Genomic DNA, 20,213 nt, shown 5'->3' with positions numbered 1-20,213 from the left:
ATGCAGGCTTATCCTGCACCAGACCATCATCAAAAAGCTCCTGATCCCCCATATCATCATCCTCATCCAACACTGAACCTCCACTACGAATAGAAGGAAGAGGTGCCCATTTGAGAAGTGGACAAGTCCCTGGATAAGGCCAAAAGCTGAGGCTGTTGACCCCTATGTTGGAGCTCTGCATCTATGCCCTGTGAAATAGCTGCTGAGATCGTATCCTTTATCTTAGGGGGAAGGCTGCATGTGAGGCTTTCCTCGGGCCTCGACCCTGCAGCCGTAGGGGTGAAGGTGGCAACCGGGACCAAACGTCTAGGTGTAGGCATCAGGGCTAGGTCCATTTCAGAAGGTCTGGAAGGTGATTGGAGCCCCAAACCCATGCCTCAGCCAATAATCCCTGTGGTATTGGGATGTTGGGAGACCAACCTTGGATCCCTGCAGATTAAAGGGGGATTCAGGCGGAGATCCTTCTGCTGTTAGAGCCAGTGGGGACCTGCTAGTAACTGTGGCTACGGGAGGCTTGGGTAAAGGTTTGCCCTTTTCCTTGCGCTTGGTGGCCCTATCCCGAGCCGCGGATGAGACGGCTGTTCGGGACCTGCTACCAGTGGTCTTATAGGTGGATCTGCCCATCCTCGTGCTGTCCCTAGCGGTTTTAGGCTGCAGCAGGGGAGAAGAGTCAGCCACAGTGCTGCTCCCGGACATGGAATAATCCACCATTATCTCAGCTCTTAAGGTGGAGATATACAATTGAACGCCCAAGTTCATGGTGGTGATCAATATGCACAAAGAGAAAAGCGCTGGATCTGGAAATATCGCTGCTGAAACGGCTGCCAAATGACTATCACTAGCGTAGCTGGAGCACAGGCTGCCACAACCGTTCTGAATCCAAACCACGTGTGCAATGCCTGAATGGCGGCAAATCGACCTCCCAAGCGCACAATTTCGGTGTGAACAGGAGAGCCGCTCCTTCGTTGTCTCTTCAATCAGCACGAAATTCAAATTGCAACCCAAAACGGTCGCTGCAATAGCGAGGGAACCAAAAGACAAGAAGGCAATGGTTGCCTGCAAGACAGTGACGGTGATGACGGCGGCTCGATGAATGTTACTAGGGGACTGACCGCACTACAACAAGCAGGCTGTGCCCACACCAGCCAACACGAGAGTGGCGAACTAACTCTCAACCGCGACAACTCTCAATCAAAGCAACTAATAGGTAAGGGACCGCGGCGATCCCTCTCGACGGGCGACAACTCCAAACGGAAAAACAATTACCATGCAGGTCAAGTCATCCGCATCTTACTGCAAAATACCGGTAAATGAAATGGGCATTGTTGCTGCCTGTTGGAACGGAACAGCTAGCCCGCTCGTGCCCACCAATAAATAGTGAATTTATCCAAATGAATAAAACAAGTAATTATCCTAAGATGCAATCATTATGAGTTAAAATATTGTCTATTGTCCTAGAGATTTTTTTTTTACATCTCTTCAGGCTGGACTTAGTTAAAAAACTGAACTGTTCCAGTCAGAGGAGGCGTGGTCAACAATTTCATAACTCACTCTCTAAGCTAATGGACAAAGTTAACTCATGCTCGGATTCTCCAAGCAGTGCACAGGAAAATTGCTAGATTAAATTTGGATCATGGAAGCTATTACTTATTCAGTGGAATCTAGTTATAAGCAATCTTTAGTTACTTATTTGTCTCCATAAAGGAAATTGAATAAAATATGTACTATAAAGCTTGAGATAAATCCATTACCTGTTGTCTCTGAAATCGTGGTGGCAACGATTTCTGAAACTGCTTTGAATAGCCAGAAGAAACAGCAGGACGAGGCTGAGCTCCAGAATCAGGCTCATTTTCATGTGAATTGTCTTTTTCGCTATGATCAATTTCTTGTATGGTAGAAACAAGTTGACAATCTGTCCAAGGGAAAGACAGAAAATTAGTGCCACATATGATTTACCTGATAAAATTATGAACAAAACTAAATATATAAATCCAGTGTTTTATAAGAAGTTGTCACCAGAGTAGCTTAAATCTCAAATTAGGCAAACTGGTATTTAATCTAAGAATCAATTTCAAAATGTTTATTGCAGATGTTCCAATTAAAGCTATACTGGAACATAAGGGCAATCTGCGGATACCAAAAATGTTCAAAATTATACTGTAATTGACTTTTCTGGCATTATTTTGCAAGACTTCTATTTTAAACATATTTAAAAATGTGTTCCTCCTTACGAAACACTCAATGCCTATTTCAGGATGTCCAAATTTTTTAAGTCTAGATCTCGCTGATATTCTAGCATTCACAAAATACTGCTTGCTTCCAATCTGAGGTATAGATCTTGCGCCCACCCCCTGAAATACTGCCAAAGTTCTAGTCAACTTGAGTGAAAACAAGGAATGCTGAAAACTAAAGTATAACTATACTATATATGGATGAAAATTATACTTTACATTAACAAAGGAATTGATACAAACCTCTTTCTTCCTCAATGGTGGTTTCTTTTTCTTGTTTCTCTAATATCACTGGGGCAATAACAGACTCCTGAGGCTCAGAAATTTCAGTTTTAGGTTTCTCATCTACTTTAAGTTCCTCTTCCACTTCTTCTTTCTCCTCTATTTCTTTCTCCTTTTCTACTTCTTCGCCTTTTTCTTGATTTTCTTTTATTTCCACATCTATCAATTTTTCTTCCTCCTTTTCAATAGTTGTTTCCTTTTCCCTTTCAACATCTTTTTCTGTGATATTTTCTTTTTCTTTCAATGGATCTTCTCGAGTTGGCTTTGGCGCACACCCAAATTTCTCATTTAAGCGTTTTAATTTCTCAGCACATGCAGCTTTTCTTTGTTCCTCCATTCTTCGCTCCTCTTCTTCTCTCCTTTTACGGGCTCGTTCTACTGATGCAGAAATTTCTGTCTGCTGTCTTCGCCTCTGCTTCCAAATCTCATCATCATCTGGTGCTGGTCTAGGAGGAAAGGAATCTTGCCTTCCTGGTCCTGCCATGCGATCTGGATGTGGATGCTAAAAAAGAAAAAACAGACCAGTAAATATCTAAACCAAAGACATACTATGAAATTCCCTTTGCCTAAATACATAGGCAAAACGGCTCTTCAATTCTCTTTGGAAATGAGACCTCAAAATAATTTGTCATATAATCTTGGGCCAGGTTTAATAAAAAATAAATAGTGCCAATTATAAATGAAAAAACACTGCTGGAGATCCTGGAATTTGATCTATTTTCATCAAAGAACAATCAAAATGTACACACATTTAAGAACATTTAATCCCCAAAATGTACATGCTGTACAGTTAAGGACATTTTCAGTGTTAAAAGATGTTTAAAATAATCCTTCTTCTAAACATTAAGTATTTGTTTGCAAGACTTTTATTATTTTGAACTTGCCCATGAATTAATTTTTAATTCCTTAGGCTGACTGAAATCTAAAATTTAAGGAATAGCAGCCTTGTATTTTAAATTGTAATCTCCCTCCCTGAAATCTTGCAATCTAGTGGGACCTCAGAAGCATGACTTTTCTGCTGCTGCCCCTACCTTGGGGAACACTTCCTGCCAGCAATTCAACAGGACCCCATTCTAGGTTTTTTTTTGGAAAACCATTAACACCTTGCTTTTTATTGATGCGCTGGCATTATATGGGTAGAAGACATGGAAGTAGCTAAGCCTGCAGTAAGCATCCCAAGGAGGATAATTAAGGCTTTGTTCTTATTACTACCTCATTTATTGGTTTTATGGTTGTTGTAAGCCATCCAGAGTTGCTTAAGATCTGAGGTCATATAAATCAGTTAAATAAATGAATAAATAAATGCATTACTTGCTGCATCTAATTAGTGCAATTAGAAAAAAAAAGACATACAAATATATCCCACACATTCAATTTGGAGTTCAACCTATGAATTCAGCAAAGGCATTTAAAGGAAAAAAATGTCCAAATTCAACTTCTTACAGAACTTCCAACAAAAACTATCAGCATTTTAAAAAACCGATAAAGGAATACGTGTATGTGAATCAGAGATTATTTCTGTTAAACAAGCATTTGATGATACCTGAAGAATTGATTTTGCATGAAGTCCAGAACTATTACTTCTCTCAAGTACTGAAGATTGTGCTGATAACACTCCACGTCCCTGTTAGATTTTAAATGTTGAACAAAGTTAACCGTTTCAAATTAAATTTTACTTAGAGGTAGTGTAAAAGCAGCAAAGTTGAAATCTTTCCCCTAATACATATCAATTTATCTATTTAAACATGTAAAATTATTTGTTTTTAAACATATGAAATTATTTCTTACTTTCAAGAGGATATTTTGATAAAATTATACATACATACATACATTTCAAACAGAATTTAAAACAATAAAATCTAATCGATTTTAAATAGTGAAACCAAGAACAAGCAAACATTAATTAAAAATCATGCTAAAAAGAAACATTTTCTGCTTTTGCCTAAAATGTGCAATCGAAATATATTTCAAATCTATGGAAGATAACTCTTTTCCAAAACAATTAAACTTAACTCATAAATATATATTACACATCAGTGGTGGGATGCCAATTTTTTTACCACCGGTTTTGGCCGCGGCGGGGCCTCATTACTACCAGTTTGCCCAATCCTGGAGCAACCCACCTCTGCTACACATATATTGCACATAGCCCTAATCATAAAAGGCTACTGTTAACTTTAATGATCAATGGAAAAAGGATCAGATTCAATTGCTACTGGAAGAGAGAGGAAGAAATATTTTTACTGCAAATTTTCTCAAACTAATAAATAGAATTCAGTTTGGAACAGTAAATGCCACTTGTAGCATGAAAAAAATTGAACATTCAGACTTTTGCCATATGTGCTTAGCTGAGAAAAAAAATGTTCTTCAGGAACAATATGATTCTAAAGAGACAGCAACAACACGTACCTGGTCGAATTGACTGGTTTTGCTATATGCTCCTTTTGATCCAACTGATGGCAAAGGAGCAGATGATTTAGGTTCTTCTACATCTTTCTTGTCTACATCTTTAGTAGATTCATTGCTGTTTAAAACATACAAATGGAAACACTTATGCATAAATTTTTTATGCCAAACATATTTTACAAACTTTGTACTAATTTCATAAATATTGCATTACTAAAGCAACCCCATCAAGTATTTAAGGTAGCTGAAAATGGAAGCATGAACCAACGAGCCACAGAAAAACAAAATTAACATAATGAGAAACATGCAGAGATTACAAATATACATATCCTGCCTTTCATTTAGAAGCTTAAGATCGCATACCTATTGCTCTCTCCACCACATCTGAGAGATGATTGTCCCAAAGTCATTGAAAGAGCATAGGTGACTGATGGACTAGAACTGGGGTCTCTCTGCTCCTAGCTCAATTCCTTAATCATTACACAATGCTAGTTCTCAAATGTGAAAAGGGCTAGACGGATAATAATGACATATTCAACATTATTTAGCTAATGTTAATTCTATACTTAAACAGATAATTTACACCCGGTAGATACCTTTGCACTATATCACAATGGCAAAGTGATGCAAACATTATACACAGAACTTAAAGACTAGCAGATGATTTTTATATTTTCTGTATCAATGTTTATTACCTGTTTTCCTGTTCTTTCTGATTATTTCCCTGTTCATCATCATCACTGAAATTCAACTGTTCAGTATAATCTACTTCACTTTGAGCTCCTAAATAACAAATTGGAGATTAGCATGATGAATACTTTTTTTCTGTATTTAGTTTGATGTATATCAAGATCTACATTGCTTACCAGCCCAGCCCTCATCAGCTTCAGCATCTAAATTATCAAACTTATCAAGTTCTTTGAGTTCATTAGCACTTAGGATTGAAGGACGTTCTACAGTTTCGGAGTTCCGTGAAGAAGGCCCCCTTCCTCTTGGGTTTCTAGAAAAAGAGAAAACATGTAACACATTTGAATTTAAAACTCAGAAAATGGTACTCAACTTAGTTAACGAATGAGAGAAAAATATCATATTAGGCAGGATTCTTTTCATACAGCATGTTTAAGCAGAGACTGGGTTTATCTAAATCAGGGGTGTCAAACTCAAGGCCGAATTCGGCCCATGGAGTGCTTAGATCTGGCCCTTAGGGCCGCTCTGGAAACAGCAAAGGACCAGCCCGCGGTGCCTATGCCAGCATAAATGGAGGTGGGGAGGGCCATGTGGCCCTCCTGAGCTCTGTTTTTACTGGCAGAGGGTTTCAGGAAGCTGTTGCAGTCGAAAATGGAGCTTGAGAGCCCATTATCGCTGGGAGAGCTCTCAGGCCACAACAGACACTAATGACCTTAAGCTGGCCATGCCCCCCCCGGTCAAACATAACCCTGAGGCAGCCCATCAATGAAATCAAGTTTGACACCCTGATCTAAACAGATAGATTTAGATCCTAGATAGATCTAAAGCAATATATCAAGGAAGGCTTTAATCTGAATTCTTGCATGGAGCAGGGGATCAGATGTCCATGGCTAAATGGACTCTTCCAATTTAAGGATTAAATGATTGGTTTAACACCATATTGAAAAAATACCGAAGTATATTTTTAACTGGAAGCTAATCAAACTTTAGGAGTCAATAGAGGAATAAGCTAAAATTCTTGGTACAAGTATGTAGAGTTCTCATTGTCTGCTAAGAGATTACAAATTTCAGCCATGTAATGTACTGTAAATGCACAATGTCTAACTTTCTGGATACATGATTATACAGTTAATAAGCAAATCTAGTAGTAGTATCAAGTGCAAACTGATTTTGGAATAAAGCAAGCAAAGCAATTGGCTTTCTCACCTGCTGCTCTCAGATGGGGCAGGAAATCTGCTGGGACCTGCCACTGGTGGATACGCCAGTTTAGGATACTGATTAAGCATCTAAAGAAAAAAAAACGAAATCAGTAATAACTAAATTTATATCAAAGTTATGCATAAAAATGAATACATAAATGCTATGCACAATGCTAAACTGTAATCTTAAGCAATGATAAATCTGTTCCCGTATGAAATTTTAAACTGTTTTTAAAAGGTCAAAAGGAACTTACTAATTTACATAGCAAAATTATGCAGAAGTATATCATTTGTTTCAGAAAATGTATGGCTATATTTAAACAAATTAGCAAATTATTGCAAATTAGCTCAATAAGATAACATTAACAATTAGTTAACACATACAGTCCCTTTGGTCAGGCTTCACATATCCAATTGAATCAGAAGACATTGATATATTATAGGTTCCCAACGTGAACAACATCGCCAGTTTAAGATAATATCAAGATGTTAAACCACACTATGAATCTGATTTTGTATTTTGTCAGTTTTGAAGTTTGATTAGTTTCCTGACTTGTTTTGTCCAAAAGTATAATTAATTGAAATCATTCTCTAATTGCTCAGTCAACCAGGAAAGGAATACATAGAATGCCTGCATAAGCAAAACAATTATTCATATCTTAGAATATTAAGCTAAGATACAATATTCTGAATTTGCTAGTTTCTGTAACTTCAACTAATACAATTGAAGAACATTTCTGACATCTCATGTAATTATAAATCATAATAGATTAAGCAATCAACCTATCCAAAATAGCCTGCTTTATTTTCTTAATAAACTTTTAAAACAAACTATGGCAATTAAGACAACAAAATTTAAAGATGCAAGGATTTAGTTCTTGGGTAGAAATGAAAAGATGTGGAAAAAGATGAACTGCTTGCTTCTGATCCAGCAATTGGAGGATTCATTATGTCCTATGCCTGTGATGGCAAACCTATGGCACTCGTGCCTGAGGTGGTACACAGAGCCCTCTCTGCTGGCACGGGTGCCGTCACCCCAGGTCAGATCTCTCTGCCGTTTCTTTCGTGAACTTCTGTTTCCCTGCAAATGACGAAACAGAAGCTCACGAAAGAAGATTGCCTCTTGCTGTGCTGCCGGTGTTGGGATTTCCTGCTGGTCTTCGGGTCTCTGCTGCGCATGTCCCACGCATCCGTGTATATCTGTGCATGCATGTGCGCAGTTTGGGCACTCAGTGTCTAAAAGGTTCGCCATCACTGTCCTATACTAAGTCTCAAAACAATGGTCATTTTGAAGGCAGTTTATACATTCATGTATTTATTTCAATTTTTCCAAAATTTCAGCTCCAACTCCCCTGAAAAACCTATTCCTCCCCCTATGATTCAAAATCAATATACATTTTTAGTTCCATAATTGAGTTAAAAATTATTCAATTTTTCATGTGTAGTGTGATATGTGTCTAGAGGAGTGAATGTGGGAAGTTTCTGTGTCCATGGTCTGTTGATGTAAGCGCCTTATATGTTATTGATGTCAGCCTCAAGGTACATTTAGAAAAATGAAAAAAATGCACTGGCTTCATTGCTGATTATAAGGATAGAATTAGTACTTTCTGCTCATGTGTTATAAATCAGAGCTCCCCAACCCCTAGTTTTAGGAACTGGGCCAGGTAAGTGACTGAAGCTTCACCTGCACATGATGTAGGTTGTGCACAAAATCATCCCCCCCCCCCCCCCCCCCCCCCCCCCCCCGTCCATGGAAGACAATTTTTCTTCTGAAATTGGTCCCAGGTGCCAGAAAGGATTGGGACTGCTGGTATAAATAATACTATCGATAGCAGAGTTTGGTAAAATAGGAGTGCAGTGTGCTGCCTTTTTAAATTTATTGTGTAATGGTAACCTACACTATCCATGCAATTAAGCAGGAACACCCCAGTTTTGAAAGGAACAGTGCAACTTCTTCCCATCGTGCCAATGACATGTTCATATACATTTAAAGAAATCCTGTAGTATCATAGCAATGGAAGTGCAATAGTGTTACTTGGTTAGGTTGGGATTCAGTCTTGGAGCTGCAAAATGTTGTATGTTATTAGAAGCTAAAAACTGCTAATTGAGGATTAATTCTGTTGTTCTGCAATACAAATGTTTAGTTTTCTCTTCTTCAAAGCTGTTAGGGACTTCAAAGAATTTGTTTTTATTATTTTATTTTTTCCCGTTCTACTTGGGTAAATTGTAGCAAAAATCAGCATCTATATCTATACCGGTACTGGTGGCCTTGGGTTAAAAAAAAGGGAGCTAGGGATTTGTTCTAATTTCCCATTATTTCTGATGGCCAGAAATTTGAAAAGGTTTGAGTTTTGTTCCTTTGGAATGAGCTAATTTAGAAAGTTCAGGAGGAGGTGAAGGAGCTCGGTTCTGGGGGGAAGAGGGGTGCTAAGCTGAAGTAAAATATTTTTTGTTTGTTTCATGCATGTTCCTGTTTCAATTAATCTGATCACAAACCAAAAGATACCTTTTGAATCCTGAGGCTATAGAAATTCTTTCTCAACATTTTATGTTTTGTAAGATTCTTTAAAAAGGTTATTACTGTTTTACTTTGTCTACTGTTTAAATATAATCTAAATCCACACCAGAAATGGAAGAGAATAATTAGCAAACAGGCCATACATGCTATCTGCTCTATAGGAATAATTTGCCCCACACATTCCATTCTTTGTAACATGACTCTTGGAAGTGAAAGAAACTTTGCAAGAATTTGATCAGACTTACATATGGTGGTATCATTCCTTTATACTGAGGAAGGATCCCTGGCTGTTGCTGGCCATTCATCTTAGGAGGGGGAGGTGGTGCTATCCGTATCTCCTTCTTTTCTGGTATCTTAAGGGCATCAATTGGTTCTGTTGGTCCAGGCATATTACCATCTTCTTGAATAAGAGGTTTTGCTTCTTGATCAGTTGGAGAGTTTGGAGAGTTTAAACTTCTGCCTCCACCTTCTCTCCAGCTAGCAACATCTGCATTGGAAAAAGGAACATCGAATTCTGAGTTACTGTACCAACACCAGTTTTATTTTCCTCTTCCGCTGCCTGAAAAAAGTTAAAGCAGCAGACTGGAGCTGTGTAACCTAGACGATTGCTCAATGAAAAATTGAAATAAACTGTGTGATGCAGTTTGTTTTTTCCTTCACCACTATAAAGGGTGGGATCAACTTACAAAAAGGGGTTGTCTCATCATACTAAGCATCTCTCAATATTTTTGGAACATCTCACTTTTGGAAAACCCTAATATTATGCAGTGCACTTTCCCAATATGACTCTGCCTGAGCAGGAAAAAACTGACTGTCAGTCCTCAGAAACTGGAAAATCAGAAATATTTGCTAATGTACAGGTAGTCCTATGACCATTTGTTCAGTATCTGTTCAAAATTACAATGGTGCTGAATGAATGATGATTATGACCAGTCCTCAGAGTTCCAGCTGTCTCAGCACCTCCATGATCACATGACTGCAATGAACATACCTAGTAGTCCTTCCTATTTTCCCCACAACAACAACACTCTAAGGTGGGCTAAAAGAGTGACTGGCCCAAAGTCACCTAGCTGGCTTTCATGTGTAAAGCACAACTAGAACTCACGGCATCCTGGTTTCTAACCTGGTGCCTTAACCATTAGGCTAAACTGACTTGCCAGTTATTATAACTTTAATGACCGGTTCCAGCATCCTGTGATCATGATTGCTTTTTGCAACCTTCCCTGCCAACTTGTCCAGAAAGTCAATGGGGAAACCAGCAGGGAAGTCACAAGTTGCTATGGTAATTCTCTCCTACCCATGCACCCTTCTTCAGCACCTTTGCATTCGTGCCACACTGGCCACTTATACACTCCCAAATTCCATCCTTCAAGCACCCTCTCAGACCTATGCTGGACCCTTGTGCTCCCTCTTTGATCCACAACCACCTGCACTCCCTGCCCAATCCTTGCTGTACATTTCCATGCACAATCCCTAACTTGCGCACTTGCTATGCTACCTTCAAATCCATGCACATCCCTCACGCCCGATCCCATCAAACACTAGTCACCTACCTACCTGCTGGCCTGGAACTTGCAACATGCTGCTGGCTTCCCCATTGACTTTCATTGTGGGAAGCGGGTAGGACATTACTTTGCTTAACAACCATAGCATTCAGTGAACATCAACAACTAGGACTGCAGGGACTGCCATTACTAAGCCATGCAGTTATACTTTATGACATTGTTTAGTGATGGAAATTCTGGTCCCAATTGTCATTGTTAAGTTGAGGACCACCTGTAGTACTAATCCCTACATATCTAGCAGTATTTCTAGATCCATCTTTTGTTCGTTCCTTTTATTTAACAAGCATAATGGGCATTGTTCCACATCTGAAGACCTTTGAGCCTGCATATTTGAAAGATGGATTCCAGACTACATTTTACATTTTTAAATCTTTTCAGGTAAATTTGGTTTATTTTGTATTAAAAGAAAACATCAACCACTGCAACCATAATGATATTCCAACCTACACTCAAAATAGGGAATGTGATAAACTGAGTATCTCCTTTACAAATTTAGTGAGTAACCAAAAATAAGAGACAATATTAATTTGTAAATGAGGCTTCAACTAATGAAAGCAAATAGGTTAAAATCCTTAATCCTAGATAGATACATCATCCCAGGATATTATTTGCAAATTAATTTTGACATGAATCAAATGTGAATTAATATTGAATTCTATGAAGAAAATTTAAATTTATTCATTAGATTTGTTAAGACTGCTCAAGTCTAAGACAACGTGTTAACTCTAGTACATAGATAAAAAAACAGATTAAAAAAACCACATAATCCTGAACAGAAACAGCATTCCCCAAGATGAAAAACTCATCAGGAGCTCCACAACCACAACAATCTTAAATTATTTTAGGCACACCTACTTTGTGGACGCAAACTTGGGCCAGGACCATAAGGCTCTTCAGGTGCATCTTTTTCTTTATTTCCCTTTTCTTGATCTCCAGCTGCCTGCAAACTAGGAAACTCTTGCTGGAAATAACTATTTATTGGAGCGCCAGGACCTGAAAGTTATTTTAAAAAACTAAGTCAATACTGCACATAATGTTCTTTTATTCTTATATTTAAAATATATTCTATCACAATTCATATTGCTTCAGAAGATGTAGAATCACAGAATCATAGGGCTGGAAGGAACTTTAGAGATCTTCTAGTCATACTCTGGGGAGGGCGTAAAACAGGCTCAACGGGCCAACCGGAAGTTCGGAAACAATTGGTTTTCAGCTTCCAGAGAGCGTCCGGGGGAGGCTTTTTCCGCCCTCCCCAGGCTTCAGGAAAGCATATAGAGCATGGGGAGGGTGAAAACTCCCCCCCCCCCGTGTGCGAGTGAGGGGGGTTGTGTGCATGTGGGTAGGGCGGGTTAATTGTGGGTGAGGACATTAGCAATAGTGCGCACACATGCACACAATTTTGGCACACCTTTAGAAAAAGGTTTGCCGTCACTGTGCTAGATAAACTGTTCTCTCTCTACTCTCCCTCAAGGCCACAGAAGCAGCAGCAGCCATACATATGAACAAACAATAACACATATACAAGATATAATGACCAAAATAGCTTTCCATTAGCATCCTTCAACAGCTCCCTAAAGGGCAGTATCTATTTTGCATCAACTGTTCAGACACAGACCACACACCCAGGATTGAATCTCTTATAGTTCTGACTTGGGGAGAATGCACTAAACAGAAAAGTGTTTTTGTTTATATCTAGAGCAAAATCCTTTCCAAAAGTTCTAGTTTTAGATCATCACTTTGGCAATGTCACCTCTTTGTGTGTTAGAATAATCAAAGCCTAGACAAAGCACGTACAAAGCAAACAGAGGGAATGAAGTTATCTCTTAATTCCCTTCTTCTCCACAGCACCTCCCACAAGAGTAACTCACTGGTCTGAGCTTCCAAGCTTCTTTTCTCTCTCCCCCAGTGCAACATATTCCCCAGCCAAATTGACCCCCTAATCTCCCCAGTGTTTTCCTTCTTCTCAGCTACTGCCATCAATATACTTGGTCCTTTTCTTCCTGGCTTTTATTTCCAAACTACTTCTGTCAGGTACATACACTGATCAGGCACAAACCTTCCAAAACCAGCTGGATCTGTGCCCACATTAGCATTTTGGTGTAACCCCCCCCCCCGGCCGTAAAACAATTTTCATGAACAATTAACCAGTGGAACTTGCCTCCAGAAGTTGTGAATGCTCCAATACTGGAAGTTTTTAAGTAGAGATTGGATAACCATTTGTCTAAAGTGGTGTAGAGTATCCTGCTTAAGCAAGGGTTGGACTAGAAGACCTCCAAGGTCCCTTCCAACTCTATTATTCTAAACTTCTAAACTTGTAATACTACCGTCTTATCCTTTAATAGTCTCTCCTAGTTTTCCTTCAGAAGGCAACTTCTACACACTTCAAACTTTCAAAGCTATGCACCATATTTCACCAAAGAATAATGATTCTACTACATCTCTAATATTACCCAAATAAACAAGAAAATGAAAGAAATGATGAGTCTTAGAGAAAACTGCAGTGTGGAATTATTGGCTCAGCTAGATTGGACCATCTTTCCTTCACTCACCATCACCCTGACCACCCTGCTTGGTATTCGCCCATGATTTGACAACAGGAGGCGCTTCTGGAGGAGCAGGAACTGCAGGTTTTGGCTGTACCTGTGGTACTTCTGCTGGTCTAAAAGCAAGAGAAATTTGAAAATGCTTGAGAGAAAATGGCTAACATGATTACAAACCATATTTTAACAAAGAATTCAAAACTTCAAATCATTAAAGAAAGCTATAGTAAGAGCAGAACAACCTATATCCAGGATAGCGAACCTGTAGCACGCAGAGCCATTTGTCAGGGCACGCAAGGTGTCCAGAGGCTTTATAGGAGCCTGGGGAGGGCAAAAATAGCCTCCCCTGGCCCTCCCAGAGGCTTCAAAAGCTTCCCTGAAGCCTCCGGAGCGCAAAATACCTGGCCCTAATGGACTTCTGGTTTGCTTGTAGGGTCGTTTTTTATGCTCCGGAGGCTTCAGGGAAGCTTCTGAAGCCTCCGGAGGGCGGGAGGCTGTTTTCGCCCTCCCCAGGCTCCTATAAAGCCTCTGGTGCCTGGGGAGGGCAAAAAAAGCTTGCAAAAAGGGCGTTGGTAATTATCTGATACGCCTCTTCTCATAGTAGGGGAGGAGTATCCAGGATGGGTTGACCTTGTCCTCTCTTGATTGGACTGAGTCAGATAAGGTCTTTTAGCCACGCCTTGGTCACCAGGCTCCACCCAGTTATCAGCGAAGAACTCTATCCAACTCGCTGTGTCATCCACTCTACATTTTATTTTAGTTTCAAACCTTTATTTATAACTTCAACAGAACAGTTCAACAAACAACATAACAATTTCACAACATACCCATATCAGGGAGGGGCTGGATACTCCTCCCCCACAATGAGAAGAGGCGTATCATGTAAGTACCAACACCCTTTCTCCATAGTGAGGGGAGGAGTATCCAGGATGGGACGTACCAAAGCCTACAGGTCCCTAGGGACGGTTACACATTTGAATATATGCCCAAACTTATGCCTGGTGAGACCTCTCCCTCGTCTTGTGAACAGCCTGCAACACCCTACGTCTGAATGAGGCTTCCACAGAAGCAAAGGAGTCCAACTTGTAATTCCTCACAAATGGTGAGGGGGAGGACCCTGTGGCTGCCCTACAGATCTCAGATAGTGAGGCCTATGTGGCCCAGGCCGCCAAAGTGGCCACACTTGTGTAGAATGCGCTGTGATAAGAGCTTGTGTTTGCAGACCCTGTGCCTGATAGGCAGAAGCAATACAGGTTCTTTTTTTTTTTTTTTGAAAAAAGGTTTTATTGGTTTTATAAAATTTTAAGGAAAAGGGTAATGGATATGGGTACAAATTTTGACAGCTACATCGTGCAGGAAATGGTATTCCCCCCAAGTCTCATAACTTTTACAAAATGATAAACAAGATGTTACTGCTTAACTAGATTTTAACAGCTTATTTTTACATTGTATCTTTTAATAATTTCAATCATTTACTTTGTATCTAACAAAAAGATTCATTATATCAGCAATTGCACTATTTTTCTAACTTACTTTTGTGATCTGAGTTTTCTCATTGTTGCCTCCCCCCCCCGCCTGTCAGCAAAGCCTCGGCCCCTCCCATATCAGAAAGCAACAAGTCAAAGGTTTTCAAAGTTTTTAAAGAAGTCAGATCATCACTTTTCTTTCACAATTGCATTAGAACATTCATTTTGCCATTGCTTATAGCGAGTGTGATTCCTTTTAAAACTCTCTCTCTCTCCTCCGAGAGAGGAGATAAATCCAAGCCGCTTTTCCGAGGGGGGGGAATCCCCCTCCCTCCAATCACACTTCCCAGGAGGGGATTGAAAGTCTTTTAGAAAGCTGACGATCTTTCATTTAAATATCAAAAGGAGAATTAGGGAGGATTCCCATCTCACCGCACTTCAGCTGTAGCCTTCAAATTGTCAATCATCCAGCTGCCTCGAAACGAAAGCGCGCGGAAGCATAAAAACTCCGTCGCGCACCCCCTCTCGCTTCTCGGCTCCTGGGGCAATGCCAGGGACCCCCCCGCGGCCGCCACCGATCCAGGGGACCCCCAGCGAGCAGCCCATAAGGCAGGGCGCCCCTTCAAGGCACTCTGTGCCCCCCCCAGCCGAGGGGAGCCCACCAAGAGAGCGCAGGGCGGACGAGACACGTCCGTCGCTCTCAACAACCAGAAGCAGAATCCCAGAAGCAATACAGGTTTTTAACCACCTGCCTATCGTGGTGGAAGTCACCTTGTTCCCCAGGGACCCCGGCTGGAAGGAAACAAATGGGGCTTCTGACTTCCTGTTCGGCCTGGTTCTTCTGAGGTAAATCCTCAGAGCCCTCCTCACGTCCAAGGTTTGCCACTTCCTCTCTAATGGGTGAGAAGGGTCTGGGCAGAAATTGGGCAATATCAGCTCCTGCGAGTGATGGAAGCAAGAGCACACCTTGGGAGGCACATATGCAAACTGCTGTAAGTCCTACACCGTTCACCTGAGTTGGATGTACATACCCTCAAATTAAAGCTGACAGTCTGCAGTTAAAGCACATTGTGTTTGTTTCATTCCAACTCCATTGTGGTGGTGTATAGAGCCAAAGATGTTAGAATTGTGTCGATGTCCCAATATTTCTGGACCTGACTGTACATCTGCCTTTTGGCCCTTTGGCTGCCCGCAGCCTTTGCACACACAAGGTAAGCTGATATTGGGATGGTTGGGCGTCTTTATTGCCCCTCGTTGTCAGGACAACATCATTAAAGTTCAAAGGATTTGGGAGGTTGGGTCTGGGCTAGCTGACCTCTTTTTCATTCAAGTTTTGTTTCCATGGAGATCTTTCCACTTTTACAAAAGTATAAGGCTTTTACAACCACTTAAGGAGTAAGGCTTGGAATCTGCATCAGGTCTCTCTTTCTTTGTTAGGCCACATGTGCTTGGCTTTAAGAACAGCAGATCAGATTACATAGGTTGGGAAAGGGTGGGGTTGCTTTATCTTGCATTCCTGGATCCCTTCCCCTGGAGCTCAATTAGATGGAAACAAGGTCGATCTTGCTTTCAAACAAGGAGAGAGAGGAAACATGCTTTCCTAACTCCTTTGCAGGATCTGCTTTCTCAGTGTATCAGAGAAGAACAAAAACAGGCTTTTCAGAGCAGATTGAATCACCTAGGTGGTAGATGCTGCGTGTCTCATGCAACTCTTGGCCCCTTTTTAACACATTTTCTTAATCACAACAGAGTCCTTCATCTCAGGAGAGATAATCAGCCTTTCTCACTGAAACGGGATGTTCCTCTTTGTTCCAAGGGGGGGGGGGAAATCCCGGGAGCTGATTTCAGTTAGACTGCAAACAAAGTTTGGGATTCAACTTCAATGTCTCTTTTACTCGAGAGGAGCTCAAAATAACCTCATCTTTACACTGTTCTGCCTCGGGTGATTGCTCCACCCCCATGCCTGCAGAGGTAGAAGGGAGGCTTGAGGATAATGTCCCGTAGTGAGGAAGACTGCCATCCCTGGATAGAGCCCCAGATGCCTGAGATATCAATGGGAATCCTCACTTGCTAGGAGGAATCCTCCATGATCGCATCAAGATCCAGACCAGGGGAAGCCTTCTTGCTGATGGCCTTATGGCAGATGCGCCCTAGGGCTTTATGCCTCTGTCTTTCATATTTAGAGACAGGTTTGGAAGGCTTGGAGCCGGAGCTTGCCTCTTTAGCCGCCCTGGAGGAGGTGTGCTTCATCTTGGATGGACCTTCAGGGATAATCTCTAACCTGATTGGAGGCTCTTCTGCCCCTCCAGTGGGGCTGCCAGCTTTAGAAGTGAGGACTTGATTCCTGCCTGTGTCCTCCGAGTTGCAGGAGGCCGCCATCTTGGGCCACATGGGGACTCTCCACCCCCTTCTTTTCAAATGGCGCTGCGCGGCAAATACAACAGCCCTGCCGGTCTGGGATTTGAAAAAGCGGCTTGTGCTACTAAGAGCTGCCACACTCTCTCCTGTGGCTTCCTGCTGTTAACAGCAGCTTGCTGAGAGCCTTGCCGCCCCCTCCTCCAGCTGCTTTCCTTTCTCTTCCTTAAAGAGAAGACCTTCTTTAAAGGGAAAGCCTCAGCAGCGATCTGAGTCTTGTTGTCCTGTCTGGGCTTCTCCGGCTAGTCAGGCACTCAGAAAAGGATTGAATAGAGCTTGCATAAATTGTGAGAGCAAGGTTGCCGGAACACAGGATGACAAAGCCCGAGGTGTCGAAGGGAATCCTCACCTGGAGGGAGGTGTCCCCTTCTGCAGCCCTGCCAGATGAAGAGAAACCTGGTAATCTTCCCTCAGGTTCCAGGCCAGGGGTGTGTGTGTCTTCCTGTTGCTGGCCTTGTGGCAGATGTGCTCCAAGGCTTGGTGCCTCTGCCTTTCATACTTGGAGATAGGCTTGTGGGGTTTGGATCCACAGCCTGCCTCTTTAGCCTCCTTGGTGGAGAGATGTTTCCTTTTGGCCTTTGCCTTGCCTCCCCCGCTCTTGGCTGATGCCTCCGAGATGGTTTCTAACCTTTTTAAGGGCTTGTCAGTGCCTCCGGTGGTTGCTGGCTGCAGGGCTGAGTGCTTGGCTCCTGTCAGCCTCCTCTGAGCTGCTGGGGGCCACCATCTTGAAACATGTGGTTTCAAAATGGCTCCCGGCTCCAAATTCAAAAAGCTCCTCTTCCTGGGAGCACGTGGAAGCGGCTTGTGCTTTTGCAGGCTGCTGCGTGGCTGCCGCTGCTGGCTCTCTCGCCTCCCTCTGCTCTCTCTGAGCCTCTCCGACTCTCACCTTGTTCTCTGGCGATTGCTGTGAGTGCGGGCACTCTGGGGTGTTTTAAAACACCGCGGTTCGTCACTCAACCCCTGAGGGGAGCGGTGGAGCACTTTGGCTCCCTTAGAGCCTCCTTGGGCATCACCCTTGCTGCAGAGGCCTCCGCAGAGCTCGCTTGCCTGTCTTTGGTGAGTCCTCACTTAGTGCCCTGGGTCTCGCTCTGTGACCTGGGCTGCGCGCCGCCTTAGCGGTTGTTACATGGGCTTTCTACCCCTGCTGGGGGTTTCCTCAGACTCTAGTGATTGATCAGGCAGCGTGGAGGCAATTTCAACTGCTTTGGTAACAATTTAAAATTTTTCCTTTAAGTTTCTTCAGGATCTCAGGATGAATACAGCCGTCAGTTGATGGACTGAGTCGATAACTAGGTGGAGCCTGGTGACCAAGGTGTGGCTAAAAGAGCTTATCTGACTCAGTCCAACCAAGAACGGACAAGTTCAACCCATCCTGGATACTCCTCCCCTCACTATGGAGAAAAATGGGGGAAGTTCCTGTCATGCGCACATGCGTGCTGGGGGTGTCGCGCATTGCATTATGGGTGAGGCATGCCTGCGCACGACCCTCCTGCATTCCCCCCGCTTATGGCACACGAGCCAAAAGGTTCACCATCGCTGATTTATATGAACACAGACACTTTTATGAATGCAGCTCCCTATACTTCTATTAGAATTTATAACAACAATCACTGTTTCTGGTATTGGTCGGATACAAATCATGCAGGGAATCATGAATTCCAAGCAGTATGTTGAAGTCCTAGAAAAGGTTCCTTTAGCTCAGAAACATGTCTGGAAGGACTTTTACTTCCAGGATGACAGTGCTCCTTGTCATCGAGCCAAGTCCATCCAGCAGTGGATGAAGAAGCATGGTGTTTGACTCCCGGATTGGCCAGCTCTGAGCCCGGATTTGAACCCAATTGAGAACTTGTGGGCCAAGATTCGTTACAAAATAAGCAAGAAGCATCCGAAGACCACGCAGGAGCTGATTGAATCCATTATTGCAGCCTGGCACCACATTGTCACCAAAGATCACATGCAAAGGCTTATACAGTCTATGCCGAAGCGATGCTGCCTGCTGATAAGCAATAAGGGCTCGCCAATTTCATATTAGTAACCATGTTTGGTTACCTAGTCCTTTCCAGAGCCACAAACAATAAAAATGTTAACAAAACACTAGCATCTGGCTTAGTAATTGCAACACATATGCCACTGGGTATGCATCAGTTAATCTGTTTTCATAGTCATTGTAAGCATGCATTGTAAGCATGCAAGAAAATTCACAATCCCCATCCAAACAGCACCAAATTGCAAAAAGCTTATGCTTTTCACTTAAAAATCATCCAGTATTTATTTAAATATAACAATATTTTCATAACAGTTAGCATGAAATACCATAAAATCAATGGCCTATCCAAAAAATGTCATAAACAGTAAACCGTGCAGGACTTTTTCACACAGCTGTATCTCCCAAATGGGGATGAGAATCAAATTGAGAGATTTGATTTCTTTTTACTCCAAGGAAACACAGGTAATAAATTATCTAAACTAAAGTGCTAGTATTTGCATGAAATTCTTACAAAATTTATAATTATTATTACTCATTAAGTAATAATGGGTCTTGTGAAGAGTCAACAGCTGCCTTTTCTCGGCAGGAGGAAGTTGATGGTGAAGGTCAGCTGGGAGTGAGGGGGGGCAGAAGAGATAGGCAGCAGAAGTGGAGGCGGGATAGCCAAAAGGTGAAATATGGGAGGGAGTTAAGTAAATGGAGGCATCAAAACATATGTTGCAGTTATAAATTTAGAGAGGTGCAAAGTATCCAAATTCTTATCATGTGATTACAGGGATGCCACAACTTTAAGGACCAGCCATAACTACTATTGGTTCATTGCTATTGTAACTTCAAGTGGTCAGTGAATGAATGGTTGTTAAGCAAGGACTAGCTGTAGCATTCTGTACAACTCTGTTTTAGCAGCATACGCTAAA

General features: G+C 41.8%; 1 protein-coding gene across 7 annotated transcripts in view; it reads right to left on the bottom strand.

The window, feature by feature from the left end:
* PRRC2C (proline rich coiled-coil 2C) overlaps nt 1-20,213 on the bottom strand; it is an 81,311-nt gene that overhangs the window by 52,866 nt on the left and 8,232 nt on the right. For all 7 annotated transcript variants that reach the window (XM_081948225.1, XM_081948230.1, XM_081948226.1 and 4 more), the window contains exons 4-13: nt 13,438-13,547; nt 11,744-11,881; nt 9,569-9,810; nt 6,813-6,892; nt 5,786-5,919; nt 5,615-5,702; nt 4,923-5,037; nt 4,057-4,137; nt 2,475-3,015; nt 1,752-1,912 (exon numbers count right to left, since the gene is read on the bottom strand). In XM_081948225.1, the coding sequence (XP_081804351.1) occupies nt 1,752-1,912; nt 2,475-3,015; nt 4,057-4,137; nt 4,923-5,037; nt 5,615-5,702; nt 5,786-5,919; nt 6,813-6,892; nt 9,569-9,810; nt 11,744-11,881; nt 13,438-13,547 (1,690 nt within the window). The remainder of the gene's footprint in view (nt 1-1,751; nt 1,913-2,474; nt 3,016-4,056; nt 4,138-4,922; nt 5,038-5,614; nt 5,703-5,785; nt 5,920-6,812; nt 6,893-9,568; nt 9,811-11,743; nt 11,882-13,437; nt 13,548-20,213) is intronic.

Source organism: Natrix helvetica (assembly GCF_964273705.1).
Source record: "Natrix helvetica genome assembly, chromosome: 3".
In the NCBI taxonomy this organism is placed as follows: domain Eukaryota; kingdom Metazoa; phylum Chordata; class Lepidosauria; order Squamata; family Natricidae; genus Natrix; species Natrix helvetica.
The sequence above is the reverse complement of the archived record's forward strand: the minus strand, read 5'-3'. Positions and strand labels throughout refer to the sequence as shown.